Genomic DNA, 27,316 nt, shown 5'->3' on the forward strand with positions numbered 1-27,316 from the left:
AACATTTGGCCTCCCACCTCATACTTACCCGGATTAAATTCCATTAACTATTTTACTGCCCATATCTGCAATTGATCTATGCCCCTATATATCCTTTGACAATTTTCAACATGATCCAAAACTCCACCGATCTTTGTATCATCTGCAGACCTACTAACCCACTCATCTACATTTTCACCCGAGTCACTTACATATATCACCAACAGCAGAGGTCCCACTATGGATTCCTCCAGAACACCACTGGTCACTGACCTCCAGCCATTCACCACCATTCTCTACCTTCTAAGGGCTAGCCAATTCTGAATCTACATGGCCAAGCCACTGTGGATCGTAGACACTTTAATCTTCTGGATAAGCCTACACTGAGGGACCTTGTCGAAAGCCTTACTAAAATCCATGCGGGTAATATCCAGTACTCTACCCTCATTGATCACATTTGTCTCATCCTTGAAAAATTCAATCAAGTTAGTAAGACATTACCTGCCCTGCACAAAGCTATGCTGACTGTCCTTAATTAGGGTATGCTTTTCCAAATGCTCATAAATTGTATCCCGAAGAATTCTCTTCAATTGTTTCCCAGCCACTGATGTGAGACTCAACGGTCTATAGTTTTCAGGATTATCCCTATTTCCCTTCTTGAACAGACGAACAATAGCTACTTCCAGTCTCCTGGGACTTCTCTGAGAAGAAGAGACTGTAAAACTACCAAGTAGCACCAAGCTGTTTGGACTGAGGAGAATGGGTGGTGAGAATGAGAATGGATAGTTAAAGTAATAACAGCAAAAGTGCATGGGGCACTCTGACTGGTGGAGCAATGGTTAGGAGTGGACCATAAACATATGCTCCCTACAGCTACATCTCCAAAAACAGGGAGCAGATAAACAAAAGGAAGAATTAAAAGAACGAGAAGTAAAAATAGAAAGATAGAGACATAACAAGAAAGACATAGAAAAGTTTCATTCACCAGAACGATAAGAGAGTGACAATATTTCCTGATATATATGAGATTTAGTGATAGACTGATGAGTTACCTCAGACTTACCGACTCATCAACATTGACAACGCAGAAAAAGGCCATTTGGCCCATCGTATTCACACCGGTCAACAAAGGTCTGAGTTCACAAACCCCGTCTTGCAGTTTTTGTCACATAGTGGTAGAGACTGTGGCAACACAAGTGAATATCAAGATATTGCTTAAATTTTGGGAGAGTTTCTGATTCAACCACACTTTCAAGAAATGTTTTCTAGATTCTGACTGTGATCTGAGTGAAACCATTCTCCTAGACTCCTACCTCCAACCTTAAATGAACCCTGATTACTGACCACTTTACTCATGGAAAGAAAGTGCCTTCCTAACTTCCCGATCAATGCCCCTCATTATCTTATATACCCTGATCACATCCTCTTGCAGTTTTTTTGCATCTTGTTGGGAAAATAACACAACATGTCCAATCTTTCCTCACAGTTCAGATCCCCCAGCCCAGTTCCAGACCTTCCTGGTAAATTTCCTCTGCATTCTCTCCAGTGTAATCACATCTTTCTGATAATGTGATGATCAGAACTGCATGCAGCAATGCAGTTGTGGCCTAACTAATTATCCGTCCAGTTCTAGCCTTAATCCTTCTGCCTTGGATAATGAAGGCAATATCTCATAAATCTTCTTAATCATCTTATCTACCTGCCCTACTCCTTACAGGAATCTGTGGATAAACACATCAAGGTCCTTCTGATCTTCAGTTCTTTCCAGGGTCTTACCATTCCTAATGCAACCTTTTCCTTTGTTACGTTCATTACCTTCCACTTTTCCAGGTTGAATTCCGTTTGCCATTGTTCAAACTAACTGATCAGTCCATCGATATCTTCCTGCAGTTTATGACTATTGCCTTCCTATTTATGTCACTACAAATTTTCATTCACAAACTTCTTGATCATAGCCCCTGCATTTAATTTGAAGTGATTAATGTACACCACAATCAACAGGATCCCAGTAATGAGCCTTGAAGAACCTTACTGGAAACAGAATTCCAGACACAGAAACATAAAGTCATTAAGTCATAGAGATGAACAACACAGAAGCAGACCCTTTGGGCCAGCTTGTCCATGCTGACCAGAAATCCTAAACAAATCTCGTCCCATTTGCCAGCACTTGGCCCACGCATCACCTTTTGTGTGAAAAAGTTAGGTCTTTTTAAAATTTTTCACCTGTCTTTGGTTTCATCTGCAAACTTTCTAACTATCCCTCCATTTTCACATCAAAAGTATTTATATAAATGACAAAGAGCAGCGGATCCAACACCGATCCTTGTGGGACATCACTGATCACAGGCCTCCAGTCTGAAAAACAACCCTCCACCACCACCCTCTGTCTCCTACCTTCAAGTCAGTTCTGCATCCAAATGGCTAGGTCTCCCTGTATTCCATGAGATATAATCTTGCTAACCAGTCTACCACGAGGAACCTCGTCGAACGTCTTACTGAAGTCCATATAGGTCATGTATGTCTCTACTGTTATCCTCTGCTTCCTGCCTCACAGCTAATTCTGCATTCAAAATGCCAATTTTCCCCATGGGCTCTTACTTCCTTTCAGGCACCTTGTCAAAGGCCTTGCTAAGGTCATGCCCATCTCATTAACCCAATCAACACTCTTGGTTACCTCCTAAATAATGTGATCAAATTTGTCAACACCACCATGAAAAATCCATTGTGATTATCTCATTAAGTGCAGATATATTCTGTCCCTTACAATACTTTCTAATACCTCCACCACCATTGAGGCTAAACTGACTGGCCTGTAAGTTCTTGGAGTATCCTTTGAGAATGTTAACAGTCCCGTTCTCCTTTGGCATCTTACACATTACCAGAAAAGATTGAAAAATTACTGCCAGGATCCCTTGATATTTTCTTCCTTGCCTCCTAGGATATGTATCATCCAGACCTGCAGATTAAGTACTTTTAGATCTGTTAAACCTCTAGTACCTCCTCTCTCTATCTATGTTATCTTCTGAAAGTTCACAGCCATCAACCCTGATGTCTATCCCTGCGGCATGCAATTCCATTGTGACAACTGATACAAAGTATTCATTTAAGACTTTGCCCATGTCCACAAACAGCCTACCACTGTAGTCCCTGGTGGGCCCTGCACTTTCCTCCATTTCTGACTGCTGGAGATCATTCCCTCACCTCCCCAACTGCAATCTTCTGCTGCTAAATTATTACTCATCCTTGCCAGTTTATAAATTTTACAGAGAACATCAAAACAGAATCCACAGAGTTCTGACTTAAATGATGCCTTCCCATTAAGAATCTCAGGTTTGTCATAACCTTAGATTTTGCTGCACTCTTCACTCACTATCATATTCTCTTGCAAGCTTTTGTGATTCGCTAGGTTTTTTTGTTTCAATTCAAGGGTCAATACAATCAAAACTAAGCATCCAGGACTCTATTACATGAGCCACTATCAGGAATTGCTGGACCACTGTTCATTTACTTCCTCGCTATCTTGGGAACTTTAGAATTCTTACTGGAATGAGTTAGTGCAGCAGCATGAAAAGAAAAGGAAAGTCTTATTTATTTAGGGAATATGATTTTAAACCAGTCCACGTGGTAGAAATTTAAATTTCCTCTGTAAGTCCAAAGTTATTAGGATATATGTCCCTTAGTTAATTTGTCACTGGTGTTTAAGCATGCATGTGCAGTGGCCTCAGGATACAATAAAGCAACATTCGTTAGATCTTCCATTCTTGAAGATTAGAGCAGGGGTAAGTCATTTGGCCAACTGAGCCCATTCTACTGTTTGCTATTAGCAAGGTTGATCTGATTATCATCTCAAGTCCACTTTCTTACTAGTTTTTATAACGTTGCTCCCCTATCACTCCCTTGGGAAGATATAATCTGCCATTTTCACCATTCTAAAGTATCCACTAGCATGTTCCTCACAGGGAATGGCAATATCTAAGGTAAGTTTCAGATTTCTGGAAGTAATTTTGACTTTAAAGGTAGCACAAAAAGTGATTATGATGATTCCGTTGTTTACACAACTTTCTCAGTTTTCATTCTCATGCCCATGTCTAAAACTGCTATGATTATTTTTCACTAAAAGCCACATCTTTTATCTTTCAGGACGATGTCGAGCTGAAGCTGCAGAGGAAGGTAAGTGTCAAAACCTCTATTTTTCCTGTAAGCCAACAATTGTGGAGTTGGAAATTTCATGACAGCGTAATTTAATCAAATGATTATGCAAGTTTTGACCCCACTTAAATACCAGAATGAAATGCCAGTTTATTTACAAATACTGGTGGCTAAAGTTTCTTGGTTTATACCTCTTCAAGGATTATTATTATAATTGAATTCAATGGAATACATACAAAAAATGTATTCATATCAGAAACGTGGCCAATTATTTTATTTCTTGATATTATTCACATCCTTGGAATATTTTGCACAGCTGTGCATTAGATCAATGTACGTTGAGAAAGGAGATATTCATTGACATTCTGGCAGCCCTAGCACACAAATTATTTCACTAGACGCAACAGCAATATTATCATAGAAGACCACACGAGCACATTACCTGTCCTTGGGGAATTGAGGTAAGTCTCTGCAGTGCCACAGAAACAAATTTGTCCCCCAGAGTTAATCACACACACACACAGTGGAATTCAACCTAACTGGGTATATGCCAGTGCTATTGCTCTAGTTAAGCCTCCTCTCATTCCTCTATATGTCTTACCAACATGTCCTCCTATTTCTTTCCCCTGCATCTGCTTTTCTAGTAGCCCCTTAAATAAATCTGTGCTGTGTACCTCATCTATTCTTTTTCTGGATGTTCCACATTTCTTACTACTCATTGCACAACAAGGTTTCTCCTGAACTCCCTACGCTATTTATTACTGACTGTTCCATATTTATGGCCTCTAGTTCAGCTCTGGATTAAAAGTGGAAATGTTTTCTCCATATCTACATGATCAAATCCTATCATTACCTTAAATACCTCCTTCAGATGACCCCTGTGGTCTAGGAAACAAGTAAACCCCAGCCTGTCCGATCTCTCCTGATGTGTCTAAACCTCACATATTGTGTTGTGCTGCTTTGATTCTTAAATTGCAAAATTAATATAATTTTCATAGGCATGAAAGTGCAACTAAAATGCTTTTCATCAACAGTGCTATCATTTCGCAGCCTTGGAAATAAAACAACGAGGTGTTAAGTAATGACAATAAAGTAATCCTTTTGGTTATAGATTTCATTCTCCATCAGCATCAAATCCCCGACAGTCAATGTGACAGGGGTAGGCGATGGACTAGCAGTATCGCCATTAGACTTTTCATCCAGAGATCAAAGTAATATTCTGGTGATATGGTTTCAACTCCTGCCATGGCAGAATGTGGAATTTGAATTCAATAATAATCTGAAAATAAGAGTTTAATGATGACCATTAAACCATTGTCAGGAAAAAAGCCCATCCGGTTCACTAATGTCTCTTAGGAAAGGAAATCTGCCGTGCTTACCTGGTCTGGCTTACATGTGACTCCAGACTCACAGTAATGTGGCTGACTTGTAACAGTCCTGTTAGCAACTAGGAATGGGCAGTAAATGCTGGTACAGCCAGTGACATCCACATTCTATAAAAGAATGAAAAAGAAGGAAACAAAGGGTAATGATCTTGGATGTCCTCACCGTGGAAAAGGGTTTCCAGTTGTGTCCTAAGGCTTGGGATTAGGTCCCATGCTGTTTGTCCCAATTATTTTTATTAATTACTGGTTTGTGTGTGCTAGAGATGTATCAGGTAACTTACGCTTGGTTACAGAGTAACATGCCCTCTCAGCTGCATGCAACAATTCTGATGATCCATGCATGATGATTGACATTGGCACTGGAGATGTTGGCAGGGGTCTTAATGAGTACTTTGCCTCTATCATCACAAGGGACACAGGCATTTGAATTATTGAGGGACACATTCCAAACAATGGTTACAAACAGCATAATGTAAAAGGAAATACTGAGATGGATTGCATCCTCAAAGATGAGTGAATCAACAGAACCTGATGTTTTTCGCATCCTAAGCTAAAGAAAGAAGCAATGGAGAAATCATGGGTGTTCCGAGGAGCATTTTTCAATCACCACTAGATATATGTGAGGTCCCAAAGGAATAGAGGTCTGAAAAAATTGTACAATTAGTTAAAAAGATGTGAATAATAGGCCAGTCAGTCCAACTTTGTTCGTGGAAAAATACCAGAATAATTTCAAGAGACAGGATAGACTGTCACTTGGAAAGGCCTGGATTAATGGGGCACAGTTATTTTTTTTAAAAATGATGTTGTCTTACTACCATTACTGAACTTTTTGAGAGAAAGCAAAGAGGATTGATGAAGCTAGTGCAGTAGATGTTGTCTACATTGATTTTACTAAAGCATGACATACTCAGAAACATATAAGTTCATGGGCTACAAGGGACTTCAATTTTGGATTCAAAATTGGCTCAATGGCAGAAAAAAAATGATAATGGCTGATGGATAATTTTGAAATGGAAATGTAAAGGGTTCAACATTGGATCTCTTGCTGTCTGTAATATTTATTAATAACATTGACTTAAATATGGGAAGCATGGTTGGGAAATTCGCAGAGGACACAATAATTAGTTGTGTAATTGACAGTGAAGAGAGTAGCTGTCAACTTCAATAATATGCTGAAAATGTGTTGCTGGAAAAGCGCAGCAGGTCAGGCAGCATCCAAAGAGCAGGAGAATCAACGTTTCGGGCCCTTCTTCAGGAATGAGGAAAGTGTGTCCAGCAGGCTAAGATAAAAGGTAGGGAGGAGGGACTTGGGGGAGGGGCGTTGGAAATGCGATAGGTGGAAGGAGGTCAAGGTGAGGGTGATAGGCCGGAGTGAGGGTGGGGGCAGAGAGATCAGGAAGAAGATTGCAGGTTAGAAAGGCAGTGCTGAGTTAGAGGGATTTGACTGAGACAAGGTGAGGGGAGGGGAAATGGGGAAACTGGAGAAATCTGAGTTCATCCCTTGTGGTTGGAAGGTTCCTAGGCAGAAGATGAGGCATGAAGATGAGGAAGATGAAGATGGGAAACCCTCCAACCACAAGGGATGAACTCAGATTTCTCCAGTTTCCTCATTTCCCCTCCCCCCACCTTGTCACAGTCAAATCCCTCGAACTCAGCACCACCTTCCTAACCTGCAATCGTCTTCCTGACCTCTCCGACCCCACCCCCACTCCGGCCTATCACCCTCACCTTGACCTCCTTCCACCTATCGCATTTCCAACGCCCCTTCCCCAAGTCCCTCCTCCCTACCTTTTATCTTAGCCTGCTGGACACGCTTTCCTCATTCCTGAAGAAAGGCTCATGCCCGAAACGTCGATTCTCCTGCTCCTTGGATGCTGCCTGACCTGCTGCGCTTTTCCAGCAACACATTTTCAGCTCTGATCTCCAGCATCTGCAGTCCTCACTTTCTCCTCCAACTTCAATATTATGTCAATGATATAACTGATGAGTAGTAAAGTGGAAAATGGAATTCAATCCTGAGAAGTATGAAGTAATGCACATGGGGAGGGCAGAACAGCTGAGTAATACATAATAATGGGAAAATATTGAGGAGGTAGAGGAATGGAGAGTGCACATCCATAGGGCTTTGAAGTTGGTGGAATACGTAGATAATGTGGTAAGGAAAGCATATGGGAGTATTTCTGACATTGTATGAGATACAGAATACAAAAGCAAAGATATATGCTGGAACTGAATGAAATGCCAGTTTAGGCCACAGCTGGGATTTTGTGGCTTTTGTTTTGATCACTGTTTTAGAAGCAGAACTTAATAGCTCTGGAAAGACTACAAAGGAAATATACAAGAATTTTGCCAGGGCTTGAGAATTGTAACTGTGAAAAACAAGTGAAACACAACACTCATCAAACAGTGAGCAAAGACTATTTGCATCATGCCATTGGAGCTGGCAAATGTAATGCTGGCATTCAATGACGCAGAAGCTAGAAACAATGTCCAAAAGCTTCCCATACTTGGGAATCTTCCAAGGATGCTCTGCAAAGAGGGAACATTGCCTTATAATATGTCATGTAAATATCACAGTGAACGCTACTGAATACAATGAAAAGTTGAACGATTGATAAGGGTCTAGGATGGGAACAGGGTCAGAGCATGCCAAGCATTTCCTATTGATGTAATGTGTTTGTCACCCAACTGGCATGGCACCTTTATCATATAAATGCACATTCTGTGACTAGGACCATGGTGGATTAGACCTTAGGGCTACCTAAGATGTGGTCCCACTGCTTTGACTGGTCAGTATGGACAGTACTGCATTATTATGATGTGCTGTGCTTCACAATTGGAGGAGGCGACAATGCAATGTGGCAGATACTAGGAACTGGGAAATGTCTTCTGAACAGATGGATGAGAACTTTGGAAGAAAGAGGTTCACATTGTGCATAACAGAGCTAAGCTGTGTCAGGCATTATTAGCCAGGCAGGACCAAAATGACACCCAGATCCAAGAGATAAGAACTGGGTGCAGAGGACCATCATGGACCACAGAGTAGTCAATAGCTACCATGCTAGCATTTGGTTTGCATTATGGGGCTGAACTGTAACCTCGGCTTGGCTTGTTTGTGCTTGCTGCAAATAAAGTTTCATTTTGGAACTTGAAGCAAAAATAATGTTGGAGATCACAGGTGTTCAGGCAGCAGCCATGGAGAGAAAGCAGGCTAATATTTCGAGTCAAGATGACTCTTCATCAGAGCTCTGATGAAGAGTCATCTGGACTCAAAATGTTAGCCTGCTTTCTCTCCACGAATGGTGCCTGAACTGTTGAGATCTTCAACATTTTTTGTTATCACTACAGATTCAAGCATCTGCAGTAATTTGCTCCTTCATGTTTGGAGTTGTCTAGTGTCTTGGCTGTCTGTGATGTTCACCTACTGGACAATGACAGTCTGTGGGTCCCTTTGGACATTGGAGACAGAGTAGTGGTGACTTAGAGAAGTGTTTCGAAGGGATGTAGCTCAGAACAGATCCACTAAGAGGCATGCTGATTAAAACAGTGACTAATGTGAGAGAATGGGATCGAATATGTGAGGGAGTGTCAGCAATGCTGGTTATATGCCGTGAGCACGTGCCTTTGTGGATAGTGTGTTATGAAGTTGCCAGTAAAGGACAATGCCAAATTGCCAATGCCTGAGAGAGATGATGCAGGTGCAAGGAAGGCTGATCTTCTGACAGATGCCTGCTGAATAGTGAGTTGTTTTGGGAACAGAGCATGGATAAGATGAGGCATGAATCAAATAATGGGAACAGTATCGGACAGTAAGTAGTTCATGAAGTGGTTTTACTAAATGAATCTTAATGGATCTTGGGGTGAAAATCTCTTTATAAAATGTCAATGCAACTGGACTTAGCCAAAACAAAAATAACTCAACCCCATGATTCAGATGTTGTGGTCAGTAGTGAAGCTTGCTGCATTTCAGACTGTATTTACAGCGAGTAAGTACTTGGAAACCTGCCTTACTGCAGTGTAAAATGCATGTTCTTGAGGAAACTTTCATAGGTACTGCTGGATTAAGTGTGCCACAGTAAGAGCTACAATCTCTAATTGTAAACATTACATTCTGCAAATATAAAAGTAATTTTTCAGAGGCAAAGACATTGTTAATACCAATTGATTGAGGATGCTATTAAAAACAGGTTTCACCTCATTAACAAGTTCTTTGGTGGGTATTGCGAAAGAGGGTGCAGTTCTCATCCATTCAGTTTTCCAAAAGGATTGCCAGCATTGCAGGGACTTTAACAGCACACATTGCAGAGGAACAAAGAATCACTGACAGCAGGGTCTCCATTTCCATCATTTACGGTATAGGTGAGGATGCTCGAGATAGCTCCAGTTTCACAAGATAATGGCAGTGCACACAAACAGTTTTACTATCAGTACAAACCCAAACACCAAGCCATCTGAAAGTGAACCAAAGCTTAATGCTCGCACTGTCTGACAAAATAATACAAGCAAAACATGTTTTGATTCCTGCTTATTTTGTGATCTGTTCTCATTCATATTACATTACTTTAAAATGAGGACATGATCAATTTGTCACTATAACGTATTGCAAAGCATAACGATAACCAACTAATTGACCTAATGTGTTCTGGTCTATGTTTCTACAGCACAGTGTATGAACAACTATCTAAATTACTGTTCAGGCGTGTCTTACTCAAAGATAATGTTTCCGAACTTGATTGGTCAACTAACAAGAGCAGAAACTGAGATGAGTGCTGAGTATGTTCTTATCAGTGTCCTGGACAACTTGTTGAATGGAGAATGTAACACTGATCTCAGGTTGCTGGGCTGTTCCATCCTTGCTCCACATTGTGAGAACAATAAGATTGTGAAGCCTTGTCGATATGCGTGTGAAGCACTTAAGAAAGAATGTGAACATTCATTTGAAATGATTCAGATGGCGTGGCCATATTTCATGGACTGTGATCGTTTCTTTGTTGGTGAAGAGGAAGGCTGTTACGATCCTATCGGAAAATACCAAAGTAGGTACCTGATTGTGTTTGAGTCTGGATATTATGCAGTGGAAGCTAACTTATGGTTTTCCAATAAGAAGCTCTAATCCACTGACGTATTATACTTTCCTATCACACTGAGGGAGATGTTTGTCCACAACAGAACACTTTACAAATTTGTTTCAAATGAAATAAATAAGTTGAATTTCTCAGCACCTAGTGCCCAAATGGCACCAGCCTTTTGGTTTAACATTGATGGTGTATAAACAGAAACAATAATTTGGAACAAAATCACCAGTCACTTGGACAAATATGAATCAGTTTAGGAAAGCCACATCAGATTTCTTAAGAGACTACCATATTTAACAAATGACTGAATATGGCAGGGCATTTGGAAAAGCGGTTATTAATGCGTATAAAAAAGAATAAGACACTAATTCGGCCCCCACTAGAATAATACATCCAGCTTTTGTTGCCACACTTTTGGAAGAATGTGAAGATATTAAAGTGAGTTCAGAATAAATTCACAGGAATGGTTCCAAAGATGAGGAGTTCCAGTTGTGTAATGGGGCTGCTGCAGAAGCTGCTCCTCTTCGATAGAGAGAGATTGGATACAAGTGTCCAAAATTGTGAGGGAACTGATCACATTTCTTAGGGAGAGATTGTCAGCATTAGAGGAAGGATCAAAATTTGAAGAAATTGGAAAAAAGAAGCAATGCTAACATGAGCACAGCAGGAATTAGCAAACCTTTTACCAAGCTTTGAAAGTAAACAGCAGTGACCTTTCTTGACAGGTTCGAGTTTGATAGATGAATCGGAAACACCCTTCTCCATGATACAGTTCAAATACCACAGTTATGCAGAGATGACAAAATTACTAAAGCATACTGCATCTGTGTGCTCATCTATCTCAACAATGTACACCATTGGCCGCAGTTTTGATGGCAAAAACCTTTACGTGATTGAATTTTCAAGTAACCCTGGAGAACATGAATTGCGTAAGTAGCTGGCTTATTCACGATGCCCATTTCTTCTCTTGGCCTTTGATTTCAGTGCATCCATTTTGCAGGTAGGAAATTTAATTTAACCAGCCTGGTGAGCAAATGGTGGTATAGATCAACTGTTCACTTTACACTGCTCAGGTTTCACTTTCTATTGACTTGGATTTAAGTGCAATGCTCCTGTGAGAAACCTGGCACTGTCCAGGACAAAGAAATCCTAACGATGTTAACATTAGACGGTCATTTAAACAGTTGCTCACCAATTCCTGCCTGGCACCCAGTTAGACTGGCAGAATGGAAGGTGAGTGGGAGGAGAAATTATGAGAAAGTTGCAGTTAAGCTCCCATATATATGGCTTCATGCGGTCAGTTGAACCAATGAGGACATTGCAGGAGATCGGGGTACGAATGAAATCAGAAAGGACTTCAGAGAAACAATCCTATTGCTCTGGTCCATAATGTGTGTCTAAATGTGGCAGATCGTCAATGCCTTAATGGGTCACCCCATTCCCTTCCCTTTGCCTTTTATCCACACATAGAAGCCAAAAGAATCAGACTCCTTGTTTTGAGTTAAGTTGTGCTGCGTTTGTATGTTAATTAACCCAGGCTTGCTCTTTGGGGTAGGCTTGTCGAGGAGCTGATTTGGGATAGTACAAGTTTAAATGGCCTGAAAGGTGACATGTTGGAGCTGCAAGGTACAATGTTAAATTTTAGTGCACAATTAATGAGCCATAATCTGCAAAAGACCACAGTCATCTCTCTCCCTTCGAGAGTGACAATTGGTTATATGTAGCATAAAGGGCATCACGATATAAGTGTGGGCTAAGGTGAGATGCAGCCTCCATGAATAATCATAGCTGAGCAATTGCACCCATGTTGTTACCATCTATGTGACAATTTAGGTGTGTAATGTAACAGATCCCCACCTCCAACACCACCCCCTACTCACCGTTAATATCTTAACGCTAGCAATTCACCCTTCTTATTAAATGGGGCCTGAAAATAGTTATCATTCTGTCTGCAATTTTACATTAAGTAAGTTGTGTTTTTTTTTTAAACAGCATTGATTATGTCAATCTTTTTGGATAAACCTAATCTAATCTGCCTGATGGTAAATTGATGGGTTCCGATTAGACATTTGATTGGGTACAACACATCCGGTGATATTTTACATTGACTTCAGACATAAGACCCACAGCAGGTCCAATCCTGCTGGTTTCTGCCTGCAAGTTTTGGTTTAAGTGTCCCTGTGTTAACAAAAGAAATAGATTGTATTATTAGTATGATATTTAATGATGAAAAATAATAAATAATGATTTCTTTTTCTCAGTTGAACCAGAATTTAAATATATTGCAAACATGCACGGGAATGAAGCACTGGGAAGAGAGCTACTGCTATATCTTGCACAGTATTTGTGCTCTGAGTATTTAAGTGGAAACCAAAGAATTCAGGCTTTAATCAATAATACCAGAATCCATCTACTTCCTTCTATGAATCCTGATGGCTATGATATAGCATCTGAAGAGGTAACTTACTTTCTCTTCTTGATCTTTAATAGCATGAATACCAGGAAATCTTCCATGGCATTATTTGCAATACGCTCTATTAAACCATACAAAACAGATTATATTATGGCGATGATTTTCATGTAGGTTGTTTTGCCTTTTTAAGGCCACAAGATTTAACTTATGAAATACAAAATAGACTAATAACTTTATCTTGCTCCTCATTTGTTACTTGTTTCCTCTCACCTTGACGTTATTCCACCTCCAGCCCAGTCTGAAATTGCCTACATCCTTAACTCTTCTGAGACCATCTCTGACTTCAGTAAATCATGGTTTTCTGACCATCTCCTCTCCTCTGTGTTTGAATAGTTTCTCCACACTGTCACCTCTCATAGAGTGGCCTGTAACCTTCCCACCTAAACATCTAATGAAGCCCCATCCATCTGTCCGCTTCCACACATCCAAACATTTCCCCACATTGAACACATTTTCTTTTAACTTTACCCACTTATTCCTCATAAAAAGTATGCTTGGATCTATACTTATTATTTTGTAGATATTAAACATTAAACATGTGTTAAACATTAACACATTGTTCCATACCAATTCAAGCTCCTCTCATCATTTTTTCCTGGTGCATTCTGCTCTTGTTCTGTAGAGTGACACCAATTTGCTGTCATGTTACTATATGCATGCACCAAAAGGGAATACAAGCATTATCAATCACTGCCCACCTCAACAGGAAATGCTGTATTAATCCATAATGTAAAGGCAATTTATAAGCAGCAGAAGTCAACATAAGATGTACTATTTAGCCCTCAGTGACCATAATCTTCCCTCCATCAAGAGTCAGAAGTAGGGATGTTCACTGATTATTGCACAATGTTCAGCACCATTTGCATTTCCTCAAATACTGAAGTTAGTCCACATTCAAATGCAGAAAGACCTGGACAATATCCAAGCATGAGTTGAAAAGTAGGAGAAAGTGAGGAGAAGGAGAAGACAGTGTGAGCACTAAGTTTCGGTTCACTTTCAGATGACTTGGTGTTTGGGTTTGTACTGATAGTAAAACTGTTTGTGTGCACTGCCATTATCTTGTGAAACTGGAGCTGTCTCTAGCATCCTCACCTATACCGTCAATGATGGAAATGGAGACCCTGCTGTCAGTAATTCCTTGTTCCTCTGCAATGTGTGCTGTCAAAGTCCCTGCAATGCTGGCAATCCTTTTGGAAAACTGAATGGATGAGAACTGCACCCTCTTTCGCAATACCCACCAAAGAACTTGTTAATGAGGTGAAACCTGTTTTTAATAGCACCCTCAATCACAATTGGTATTAAAAATGTCTTTGCCTCTGAAAAATTACCTTTATATTTGCAGAATGTAATGTTTAAAATTAGAGATTGTAGCTCTTACTGTGGCACACTTAATCCAGCAGTACCGATGAAAATACTCACAGTACTTTCCCAACAACCTGCAATATTTCTAGTTTCCTCAAGAACATGCATTTTACACTGCAGCAAGGCAGGTTTCCAAGTACTTACTCGCTGTAAATACAGTCTGAAATGCAGCAAGCTTCACTACTGACCACAACATCTGAATCATGGGGTTGAGTTATTTTTGTTTTGGCTATGTCCAGTTGCATTGACATTTTATAAAGAGATTTTCACCCCAAGGTCCATTAAGATTCATTTAGTAAAACCACTTCATGAACTACTTACTGTCCGATACTGTTCCCATTATTTGATTCATGCCTCATCTTACCATGCTCTGTTCCCAGAACAACTCACTATTCAGCAGGCATCTGTCAGAAGATCAGCCTTCCTTACACCTGCATCATCTCTCTCAGGCATTGGCAATTTGGCATTGTCCTTTACTGGCAACTTCATAACACACTATCCACAAAGGCACGTGCTCACGGCATATAACCAGCATTGCTGACACTCCCTCACATATTCGATCCCATTCTCTCACATTAGTCATTGTTTTAATCAGCATGCCTCTTAGTGGATCTGTTCTGAGCTACATCCCTTCGAAACACTTCTCTAAGTCACCACTACTCTGTCTCCAATGTCCAAAGGGACCCACAGACTGTCATTGTCCAGTAGGTGAACATCACAGACAGCTAAGACACTAGACAACTCCAAACATGGAGGAGCAAATTACTGCAGATGCTTGAATCTGTACTGAAAAAAAAGATGCTGGAGATCTCAGCAGTTCAGGCAGCAACCATGGAGAGAAAGCAGGCTCACGTTTCGAGTTCAGATGACTCTTCATCAGAGCTCTATCCCCATTAACTTCAAAGCCCTATGGATGTGCACTCCAAGGTCTCTCAATTCCTCTACCCCTCAATATTTTCCCATTATTATGTATATCTCAGCTTTTTTGCCCTCCCCATGTGCATTACCTCACACTTCTCAGGATTGAATTCCATTTTCCACTTTACTACTCATCAGTTAAATCATTGATATATTATTGAAGTTGACAGCTACTCTCTTCGCTGTCAATTACGCAACCAATTGTTGTGTCCTCTGCGAATTGCCCAACCATGCTTCCCATATTTAATTCAATGTTATTAATAAATATTACAGACAGCAAGAGATCCAACATTGAACCCTTTCCATTTCCATTTCAAAATTATCCATCAGCCATTATCATTTTTTTTCTGCCATTGAGCCAATTTTGAATCCAAAATTGAAGTCCCTTGTAGCCCATGAACTTCTACATTTCTGAGTGTGTCATGCTGCATTTTGTTAGATGTCTTAGTAAAATCAATGTAGACAACATCTACTGCACTAGCTTAATCAATCCTCTGTACTATCTCTCAAAATATTCACTAATGGTAGTAGGACAAGATCTTCTCTTTAAAAAAAAACTGTCCCTCATTAATCCAGGCCTTTTCATGTCACAGTCTTTCCTGGCTTTTGAAACTATTCTCGTAATTTTTCCACTCATAAAGTTGGATTGACTGGCCTATTATTCACACCTTTTTATCCAACTGTACAATTTTTTCAGACCTCTGTTCCTTTGGGACCTCACTTATATCTAGTGGTGATTGAAAATGTTCCTCAGAACAGCCATTATTTCTCCATTGCTTCCTTTTTTAACTTGGGATGCAAAACAAAGTATGCAGAGAAGAGGACAGGGGATCTCTGGGGATCTACAACCTCCAACCTCATCGTCCGCAAACCCCACACAGCCCGATTCTACTCCCTACCGAAGATCCACAAACCTGACTTCCCCGGCCGATCCATTGTCTCAGCCTGCTCCTGTCATCTCTGCATACCTTGACACCATCCTGTTCTCCCATCATGCCCTTCACCTCCTCCAAGATTTTTGTTTCCCTGGCTCCCAAGTGCCTCATTGTCGCCATGGACACCCAGTCCCTGTACATATCGATCCATCACAATGAAGGCCTCTAACCCCTCCATTTCTTCCTCTCGCACCATCATAAGCAGTACCCTGCCACCACCACCCTCACCCGCCTGCCTGAACTGGTCCTCACGCTCAACAATTTCTCCTTCCAATCCTCCCACTTACTCCAAATCAAAGGGGTAGCCATGGGCACCCGCATGGGCCCCAGCTCTGCCTGCCTCTTCATCGGGTACATGGAACAGTCCATATTCTGCAGCTACACCAGCACCATCCCCCACCTTTTCCTCCGCTACATCGATAACTGTATCAGCGCAATCTCGTGCTCCCACAAGGAGGTACGTCAACTTCATCAACACCTTTCACCCCGACCTCAAATTCACCTGGACCACCTCGAACACCTCCCTCCTCTTCCTGGACCTCTCTATCTCCATCTCCAGTGACCGACTAACCACGGACATCTACTTCAAACCCATGGACTCTCACAGCTACCTGGACCATACCTTCTCCTACTCTGCCTCCTGTAAAAAATGCTATCCCTTATTCCCAATTCCTCTGCCTCCACTGCATCTGTTCCCAGGATCACCAATTCCACCACAGAATATCCCAAATGGCCTCCTACTGCAAAGACCACAATTTCCCACCCACGTTGACGATGCTCTCCAGCATATCTCCTCTAATTCCCGCACCTCAGCCCTTAAACCCCAACCCTCCAAGGACAGAATCCCCGTGGTCCTCACCTTCCAACCCACCAACCACCATATATATTGCATCATTTTCTGCCACTTCTGCCACCTACAAATAGACCCCACCACTAGGGATATGTTTCCCTCCCCACCCCTATCAGCTTTCTGGAGAGACCATTCCCTCCGCGACTCCCTCGTCAGGTCCAAGCCTCCCCACCAGCCCTCACCCCACTCGCAGCACCATCCTTGCAATCACAGGAAGTGCAAAACCTGCGCCCACACCTCCTCCTCACCTCCATCCAAGATCCCAAAGGATCCTTCCACAGCCGACGAATATTTACCTGTAACTCCACATCTGCTGTATCCATTGTACCCGGTGTGGTCTCCTCCACATCAGGGAGACAGGACGCCTTCTTGCGGATCATTTCAGAGAACATCTCTGGGACACCCGCACCAACCAATCCCACCACTTGTGGCTGAACAATTTAACTCCCCCTCCCAAACAGCCAAGGATATGCAGGTTCTGGGCCGACTCCATCTCCAAACCCTAACCACCTAATGCCTGGAGGAAGAATGCCTCATATTCCATCTCGGTACCCTGCAACCTCACAGGATCAATGTGGATTTCACCAGTTTCCTCATTTCCTCTCCCCAACCTTACCCCCATCCCAAGCCTCCAACTCAGCGCCGCCTTCTTGAGCTGTCCCTCGTCTTTCCCATCTATCTGCTCCACCCTCCTCTCCGACCTATTATCTTCTCTCCTACCTTCATTTACTTATTGCATCCTCAGCTACTTTCCCCCCAGCCCTCCCCTCATTTATCTGTCAACCCCCGGCCCACAAGCCTCATTCCTGATTAAGGGCTTTTGCCCAAACTCTCAATTCTCCTGCTCCTCGGATGCTGCCTGACCTTCTGTGCTTTTCCAGCACCACACTCTTGAGCTGAAAAATGGCAAGTAGCATTCACACCACACAAATAATCGGCAATGATAATCGCCAATTGGAGACAATACATCGCCACTTGACATCCAATGTATTACCCCAGTATCAATGTCCTGGGAGTCACCATTGACCAGAAACTGAACTAGACCAGCCATATACATACTGTGATTACAAGAGAAGGTCAGAGACTAGGAATACCATGGTGGATGACTTACCTTCTGATTCCCAAAGTCTGTCTGCATCTGCAAGACATAAGTCAAGAATGTGATGGAATACCCCTCACTTGCTTGGATGAGTATAGTTCCAATAAGAGTCAAGAAACTTGACACCATTGAGGACAAAACAATCCATTTAATTGCCAGCACATTCTCAAATATTGACACCTTTCACCACCAGTGCTCAGTAGCAGCAGTATGTATCATCAAGATGCACTGCAGAAATTCCCCAGGCCTCTTTAAAAGGTACCCTCTAAACCAATGACCATCGAGAAGAGATAAGGCAGCAGATATACAAGAACATTACTACCTACAAGATCCCTGCCAAACCAATCACCAAACCAATCACTTGGAAATATATTGCTACCCTTCAGGGTCATAGGGTCGAAAGCCTGGAACCCACGTCCGAGCAATATTGTGTGTGTACCTGTACCAAATATACAGAAACGATCAAAATATAAACTTGCCATCACCTACTCAAAGACAGCTAAGGATGAGCAATAAATGCCGGCTCAGCTGGTCAAGTCTATATCCCTTGAATGAATTTTAAACGTCTTGTATTCAACAGAAGAATACATTTTCTAATTTTGCCAATCCTTGTATGTGATTAGAACATTTTTATGGGAGAAAGTGAGGACTGCAGATGCTGGGGATCAGAGTTGAAAAGTGTGGTGCTGGAAAAGCACAGCGGGTCAGGCAGCATCCAAGGAACAGGAGAATCGATATTTCAATCAGCCCTTCATCAGGAATGAGGGTACATTTTTAAGTCGAGTTGAAAAGATGGTGATACCTTGTAGTTTCTAGTGTTGTTTGGTTTTTTGAATAACCGTAACATGGTTTTGAAGATTTAATTCCAAAATATGCAAGACTCAACCCTTCATACAATGTAGGGAGAAAGACCTGCCACAGAAATAGGATACTATCAAGAGTCACTGTGTGTTTGGATTTTGCAGTTTTTTTAGAGCTTTTGTACACTGTACCTTCATTCCAACACTACATTTCTCTCTCTCGGCAGCAGACGTGTGGTGTCAGTAAGATTGTTCAAATCTGAGCCATTTTAAAAAGCTCCCAGTGCAAGATCTACCTGCTACAAAGATTAATCAGAACAGAACTTAAACAGCAGGATCAATAAAGAGACTTTAAGTGGAATCTCGCATGTGGGAAAATTCACTAGCTGCTGAATCTAATCAAGGTAGACTGGCTGAGAAACATGTTCTATCCAATAAAAGCTTTTAAGAGCTGAAAGAAGCCTGATAAAAGAAGGACTTTTGATTGCAGCAGTCCAATCCATTTTCCTGTAAAATTCCTGCTTCGTGGATGGCATTTCAGAGATAAAACTGAGAGAAAACAAAATGAGCACCACCATGGTGGTCAAGCCATAACCATGACCAGCAAAGATACTGGAAGGTACATAAAGCTCTGGAAAAAACTTAAACACCTTATAAAAGCTCCAGACAAGATTAAACATTCTGGGAAAAGCTGCATGACAAAAACAAAAATTCCTACATTCAATTGGAAGTCAGCTGCTCTTCAGTCTGAATTTATTTTGGCCTGACAGCAGCTCAGTTCCCAACTTGTGTTTTCTGGACCTCAGTAATTCCAACCCAGATAAACAAGCCATTAAATTTCAAATTGTCAGTGGCAACCAAAGCCTACACAGATAAAACGTATCAGGTCTGAATGATGACTATCTTAAGAATCCATTTAAAAAATGGTCAACATTGTAGTCCCAAAACACCTGGTTCAATGCCATGAGAAGCCACAACCAAAGGTCAGACAGGTGCGGCATTTTAAGCAATCAAGCCATGTGACAAACAACATCGAGGCACAGTCCACAGGATGTCTCGTCAAGCTACTCTGTCAATGATGAACAAGGCCAGACCATTGACACACAACGTGAGCAGATATTCACAATGGTGGACATCAAAGAGTTTACTTGCACAGTGGTACCACCTTTGCAGGCATCCGGATTATATTCCCAGAGTTACAGGCTCAGTAGAGCCTATATTTAAAACGGATACGGGTGCAGGTGGAAACACTCATCTACTTCACATGAAATATATGGATCCACAGAATGGCAATCGATGATTCCATTGTCAAACTCACTGGGTAAAATGACTTGGAGGTTGAATCCCTGAAAAACACAACACTCAAGGGTCATAGTAAAAACTCACCCTGGTCATAACCTGGCCCAGTGATGACAGGCCGATAATTCTGCAGGAATCCACTTTGCATCATTACCCATGGCATTGGCCAGAAGTGAAGGACATTCCAGTCTTCATTTCATGACATACCACTGTTGCATATTGTTAGGAATTCCTTGAGTAGAGACATACACACATCAAGTGAATCTATGCTGATGGTGGAGAGTGACTATTTGCTCCCTTTTGGTGAGTTTGGTGGCTGAGGGCAGTTCATTAGGTAGGAAAGTAGTAGCTAGAGACCATTTCCAATGAGTACCCATAAATTCTGGGGTGGGTAACCTCAAGGTCAGCCATAACATTGCCCCTGCCCCAGCCTTGCAAATTGAGGCAGAGAAATTCAATAACTTCAGAAACTGATTGTGTTATGAAGAAGGTTTGGCAGCACCTGTAGAGAGAGAAGCGGAGTTAAAGTTTTGAGTCTATATTTCGAGAAACTTTTCAGAAGTGAGAAGAAAGGGGGTTAGACTTATATTTCGGAAAGCAGCAGAGGCCCATTTATTCATGACAAGCCCAGTGACTCCTGCGGTTCCCAAAATTGCACTTCCTCGCATCCTGTTTCCTGCAAGGATTCCATTCTATTGTCCCATTTCTCTGTCTCTATTGTACCTGCTTGGACAATCCCACTTCCCACTGCTCTGCCACTCCATAAACAGAGGATTCTCCCCTTTTTGTGGCTGACAGGGCCTTTATCTGTGTCTAATCCATCCCCCTCCACTTGTGTCCTCACTCATTTCCCTCTTTTCACGAACAATGATAGGGTTCCCCTTTAATTCATTTGCCGCCCTGCCAAATTCCATAATTAAAGGATTGTGCCCCACATTTCTGCCACTTCCAACCATCAAACTCATGGAGTCATAGAGATGAACAGCACGGAAACAGACCCTTCAGTCCAACCTGTCCATGCTGATCAGATATCCCAACCCAATCTAGTCCCACCTGCCAGCACTGGCTCATATCCCTCCAAACCCTTCCTATTCATATACCCATCCAGATGCCTCTTAAATGTTGCAATTGTACCAGCCTCCACCACTTCCTGTGGCAGTTCATTCCACACAGGTACCACCCTCTGCGTGAAAAAGTTGCCCCTTATGTTTCTTTTATATCTTTCCCCTCTCATCCGAAACCTTTCCCTTCTAGTTCTGGACTCACCCCACCCCAGTGAAAGGACTTTGTCTATTTACCCTATCCATGCTCCTCATGACTCTATAAACCTCTATAAGGTCACCCCTCAGCCTCCGATGCGCCAGGGAAAACAGCCCCATTATATCTGTTGTGCACTTTTCTTACATTCTCTCATCACCCCTCCCCTCCTCAACCCCCACCTAATGTACACAGTATTGTTTTGCTTACCCTACTCTCTTTAGACAGGACTTATGCTTTAGCTTTAACATCTCAACTAACACCCATTTTGCATCTTTTTGTCTTTCTCCACCGTTACCAACTCATTTGTGTTTCACTGTTCTGCCTCTATCAAAATTATATTACAAACTTTCCATCCCCTTTCAATTCTGAAGAAGAGCTGTACCAAACTTGAAACATTAACTTTGTTTCTTTCTTCCTAGTGATAGAATTAGAATTGGAATTATATTTATCGTCACATGTATCCAAGTATAGGAATACATGAGTACAGTAGAAAGTCGCCATTCTCCAGCGCCATTTTGATTATGAAACCAGAATTAAAAGAAACAGGATTTTTTTTAAAGAAAGAGCCAAAATGTAAGAAAACATCCAGATCTTAATGTCTAAAGTCTCATCGCCACAAAGCCACTGACGCAGGCACCCGGGCCTAGCCAGGGCCTGGAGTCTCAGTCAGCCTACGAGTCTTGCATTGATCTCTGGGAGGAGCCATGTTCTTGTTTCTACAATGACACTGTTGCCTCCGATTACCAGGAGGAGCTTTTTCCGCCGCTCTGGAATGCTGCTGCATCCAGTTGTCAGGACTGCCAGGAGGCTGCCGCTAATACGCGACAGGCCCACTGTCATTGCCAATGCTGTGCTGCCGCTGCCTCTGATCACCGAGAAGAGGCCGCGAGGAACCGTGACCACCACCAACACAATGGCCCGCTCTCCTGCTGATGCCATGCTGCCGCCTCCTGTGACCGCCGAGAGGAGTTTGGGAAGCACTGCCATCAATCCTGTCACCCCCCTGGAAGTTGCTGCCATTACTGCCAAACCTGCTGAGCTTGTCTCACATTCATTGCAATTGTTTCAAGTTCAAAGAGCAGTTGGGTGTCTCCATGCTGCTGAAACTCAGGTTAAATTTTATGAGTTTCTGAACAGTTGGGTGTCACAGTCAGGGTCTGGGAAACATCCTGGGTGTTGCAGCGGTTTGCAAGAAGCCTAGTAGGTCAGTACAGCTGAGAGTCAGCGTTGAAAAGCCCTTCAGCAGGATTTGCTTTCTGCAACTGAACAAGTTTAGGGCTCAAGGAAAACATGTGAGACCTTGTTTGGTGAAGCTCAAGGTCAGATAAAAGCTGAAGTTGTGCCGTCAAATGAGCACCGGACGGCAGTTTTCAGAATGCAGGGGAAAACGGACCGGGGGCAAGAACAAGGGGCTATCATTGATGGAGTCCGTGATAGAGCGGTTATTGAGAGAGAAGTTTTAGGACTGCTTTGGCCAAAGTGAATAATTGTAATGCCTCATGAGGTTAATGGAGATTTGAAGACCTCCCACGTCATTAATGTTGGGGAGTAGGGGAGTATTTGAGAAATCCATGGGATTTCTCTTGATTACAGTTACCATTTTTATGTGGACTGTAGTGTATTCAACCCTCGCATATTATCCACATTAAAAATAAGTTGTACTTCTACTATAGAGTGTATTACTGTTCGAACTTGTTCAGTAAAGTATTGTTTGTTCAAGCCAGTGGAATCTTAAGATTGTATTCTCTTTGTAGGTGCCTGGATCTCACATTTTATTTACATTAAAAATGAAACAATGCTGGCCAGTAACCAGATTTTAGCAATAGAGGTTGACATCACATTAGCCATTTTGATTGTTTTGTTTCCAACTACGACATTTCAACGTTCAATGTATGTGCACTCCTAAGTCTCTTCAGACCTCTTGTGTTTCTAGCTTTTCACTATTTCAATCATCTATCTCAAGATCTATCTCACTATTTCAAGATCTATCTCTTTTGCTCCCAAATTGTTACCAACTACTTGCACTGAGCTCCATCTGCCACTCAATCTATTCTTGTCATTTTATGGACAAGCAAAAAATGAGTAAACTAGGGCTTTATAGTGAGGGATATTTAATGTGGCGACAATCATTGTGCAATTAGCAAACTTGGATATGTGGCTGTCTATTTCTGTTTGCTAACCCATTAATAAACATAATGATTCGGTGAGACTCCAACAATTACATGGAGCCAGTACTCGCCACATGCTTCCAAATTATACATGCAAACGCTGCAGTGTATCTTACCAACTCTTATATCAGGGACAGAAGTATCATAATAATAGCTGTGACAAGTGCAGAAAATAGTTTTTGCATGCCTTTAAGTTTAAAATAGCACACTGACACCAGGCTGGTTACAAGACAAAGAGGTTTATTTTGAGCTGGTATTGAAATACTGGTTAGACTTGCTGAATTTTCACTTGATGTTAAAATATTAGACTTCAAAAGGGGTCTTTTCCATTTTGTGTGTATTATCGTCTTTGAGATTGTTGAATTTATGCTTCATGTTCTTCTTCATAGATACAAACCCTATTTTAGCTAATAACAGTTCTGACTTTATTTTTGATACTTTCTCAATGCAGAAGACATCACCGCATATTCAGATCTGAAGATTATTCCAGCTAAAGTAATCGCTATAAGGTCATGCAAGAACAGGCTGCTATATGATATAACTTTGGTCTAAGGGAAACAAGGGATTTCTCACAGTAAATGCTCTGAAATTAATGATGAGTAAAATCAATAATCAGTGTCAGAAATCATGCCAGTTTTGATTTTAGTTGACTTTATCATAGATGTGTGAGTATCTACTTTGAACAAATTGTGTACATAGAGATAGTTTAGTTGACAGTGCAGCAATACATTCTATCACCCAGTACATCAAGGTCAATATTGCTTTTGGATTAACAGCAACATTCTGCATACCAAAACTGTAAAATGTCTGGAATTTTAAGAGATTAAGTATCCAATAACAGCAATTTAAATTTATTTGGCACCTGCGCCTGCTTCAGAGCGTCAAGAGAAAAAAACTGAATGGAGATCCAAAAAGATGTTATGGAGCGCGACTAACCAGTTTTGTCAAAGATGTGGAATTTAAAGTAGGTCTTAAAGGAAAAGAGGGAGAGACAGAAAGGTTGGGGAGAACTTCTGAGTGTGAATCCGAGCACAGGATGAACAACAGAAGGGTGCTCATGTAGGGTGGAACACCTAACCTCACTGGTGTTTAAACTATTTGTAGCCGATTTGTTTGACGTTATATAACACCTCTTATTTCATATCCAATGGGAATAATTATTGGCATGCACTTTTACTTATTTGATATAAAAAGAGTTTGGCTATGACCTCTGTTATGGTTGGATTTACACACAGCAAACCTCAAAGTTCCACAAAAACTTGGGATGATATGCTTTGCAGAATATGAAGACAATGATGAAACTGTGAACTTTGAAATATTTAGGAAGTTGAAGCATGTGTAGGGAATCGAGGTCCGGGTGATGGTCAAATTGAACTTGGTATGAAATTGGGTACAGCTAACAGAGCTTTGAATGACTTGAACTGGATGGAGAGTGGAGGGTGAGGAGAGTTGGTGGCACGAACACAAATGAATGACTGACATAATAACTTTGAACTCATTTATCACTATTTAAAGTAAATAAAACCTGTTGTTGTAGTAGAGTCAAAGAGAGTCATAGAGATGTACAGCATGGAAACAGACCCTTCAGTCCAACCAGTCCATACCAACCAGATATCCCAACCCAATCTAGTCCCACCTGCCAGGACCCGGCCCATATCCCTCCAAACACTTCCAATTCATATACCCATCCAGATGCCTCTTAAATGTTGCAGTTGCACCAGCCTCCACCACATCCTCTGGCAGCTCATTCCATACACGTACCACCTTCTGTGTGAAAAAGTTGCCCCTTAGGTCTCTTTTATATCTTTCCCCTCTCATTCTAAACCTATGCCCTCTAGTTCTGTACTCCCTGACCCCAGGGAAAAAACTTTGTCTATTTATCCTATCCATGCCCCTCATAATTTTGTAAACCTCTATAAGGTCACCCCTCAGCCTCCGACGCTCGAGGGAAAACAGCCCCAGCCTGTTCAGCTTCTCTCTGTAGCTCAGATCCTCCAACCCTGGCAACATCCTTGTAAATCTTTTCTGAACCCTTTCAAGTTTCACAACATCTTTCCGATAGGAAGGAGACCAGAATTGCATGCAATATTCCAACAATGGCCGAACCAATGTCCTGTACAGCCGCAACATGACCTCCCAACTCCTGTACTCAGTACTCTGACCAATAAAGGAAAGCATACCAAACATTTATCTGAATTAAACTCCATCTGCCACTTCTCAGCCCATTGGCCCATCTGGTCCAGATCCTGTTGTAATTGGAGGTCACCCTCTTTGTTGTCCACTACACCTCCAATTTTGGTGTCATCTGCAAACTTACTAACTGTGCCTCTTATGCTCGCATCCAAATCATTTATGTAAATGACAAAAAGTAGAGGACTCAGCACTAATCCTTGTGGCACTGCACTGGTCACAGGCCTCCAGTCTGAAAAACAACCCTCCACCACCACCCTCTGTTTTCTACCTTTGAGCCAGTTCTGTATCCAAATGGCTAGCTCTCCCTGTATTCCATGAGATTTAACCTTGCTTATCAGTCTCCCATGGGGAACCTTATTGAATGCCTTACTGAAGTCCATATAGATCACATCTACTGCTCTGCCCTCATCAATCGTCTTTGTTACTTCTTCAAAAAACTCAATCAAGTTTGTGAGACATGATCTCCCATGCACAAAGCCATGTTGACTATCCCGAATCAGTCCTTGCCTTTCCAAATACATGTACATCCTGTCCCTCAGGATTCCCTCCAACAACTTGCCCACCACCGAGGTCAGGCTCACAGGTCTATAGTTCCCTGGCTTGTCTTTACCGCCCTTCTTAAACAGTGGCACCACGTTAGCCAACTTCCAGTCTTCCAGCACCTCACCTGTGACTATCGATGATACAAATATCTCAGCAATCACTTCTCTAGCTTCCCACAGAGTTCTCAGGTATACCTGATCAGGTCCTGGGGATTTATGCACCTTTAACCGTTTCAAGACATCCAGCACTTCCTCCTCTGTAATCTGGACATTTTGCAAGATGTCACCATCTATCTCCCTACAGTCTATATCTTCCATATCCTTTTCCACAGTAAATACTGATGCAAAATATTCATTTAGTATCTCCCCCATTTTCTGTGGCTCCACACAAAGGCTGCCTTGCTGATCTTTGAGGGGCCCTATTCCCTCCCTAGTTACCCTTTTGTCCTTAATATGTTTGTAAAAACCCTTTGGATTCTCCTTAATTCTATTTGCCAAAGCTATCTCATGTCACCGTTTTGCCCTCCTGATTTCCCTCTTAAGTATACTCCTACTTCCTTTATACTCTTCTAAGGATTCACTCGATCTATCTTGTCTATACCTGACATATGCTTCCTTCTTTTTCTTAACCAAACCCTCAATTTCTTTAGTCATCCAGCATTCCCTAGACATACCAGCCTTCCCTTTCACCCTGGGAGGAATATACTTTCTCTGGATTCTTGTTATCTCATTTCTGAAGGCTTCCCATTTTCCAGCTGTCCCTTTACCTGCGAACATCTGCCTCCAATCAGCTTTCGAAAGTTCTTGCCTAATACCGTCAATATTGGCC

General features: G+C 41.8%; 1 protein-coding gene across 1 annotated transcript in view; it reads left to right on the top strand.

The window, feature by feature from the left end:
* The window catches only part of cpz (carboxypeptidase Z), a 73,692-nt gene that overhangs the window by 30,038 nt on the left and 16,338 nt on the right, over nucleotides 1-27,316 (top strand). The window contains exons 3-6 of the mRNA XM_087977630.1: nucleotides 4,120-4,149; nucleotides 10,175-10,549; nucleotides 11,314-11,517; nucleotides 12,850-13,046. Coding sequence (XP_087833756.1) covers nucleotides 4,120-4,149; nucleotides 10,175-10,549; nucleotides 11,314-11,517; nucleotides 12,850-13,046 — 806 coding nt within the window. The remainder of the gene's footprint in view (nucleotides 1-4,119; nucleotides 4,150-10,174; nucleotides 10,550-11,313; nucleotides 11,518-12,849; nucleotides 13,047-27,316) is intronic.

The sequence above is a fragment of the Chiloscyllium plagiosum genome, unplaced genomic scaffold (assembly GCF_037043375.1).
Source record: "Chiloscyllium plagiosum isolate Xiang-an unplaced genomic scaffold, Cpla_swu_hap1 HiC_scaffold_1, whole genome shotgun sequence".
NCBI lineage: Eukaryota > Metazoa > Chordata > Chondrichthyes > Orectolobiformes > Hemiscylliidae > Chiloscyllium > Chiloscyllium plagiosum.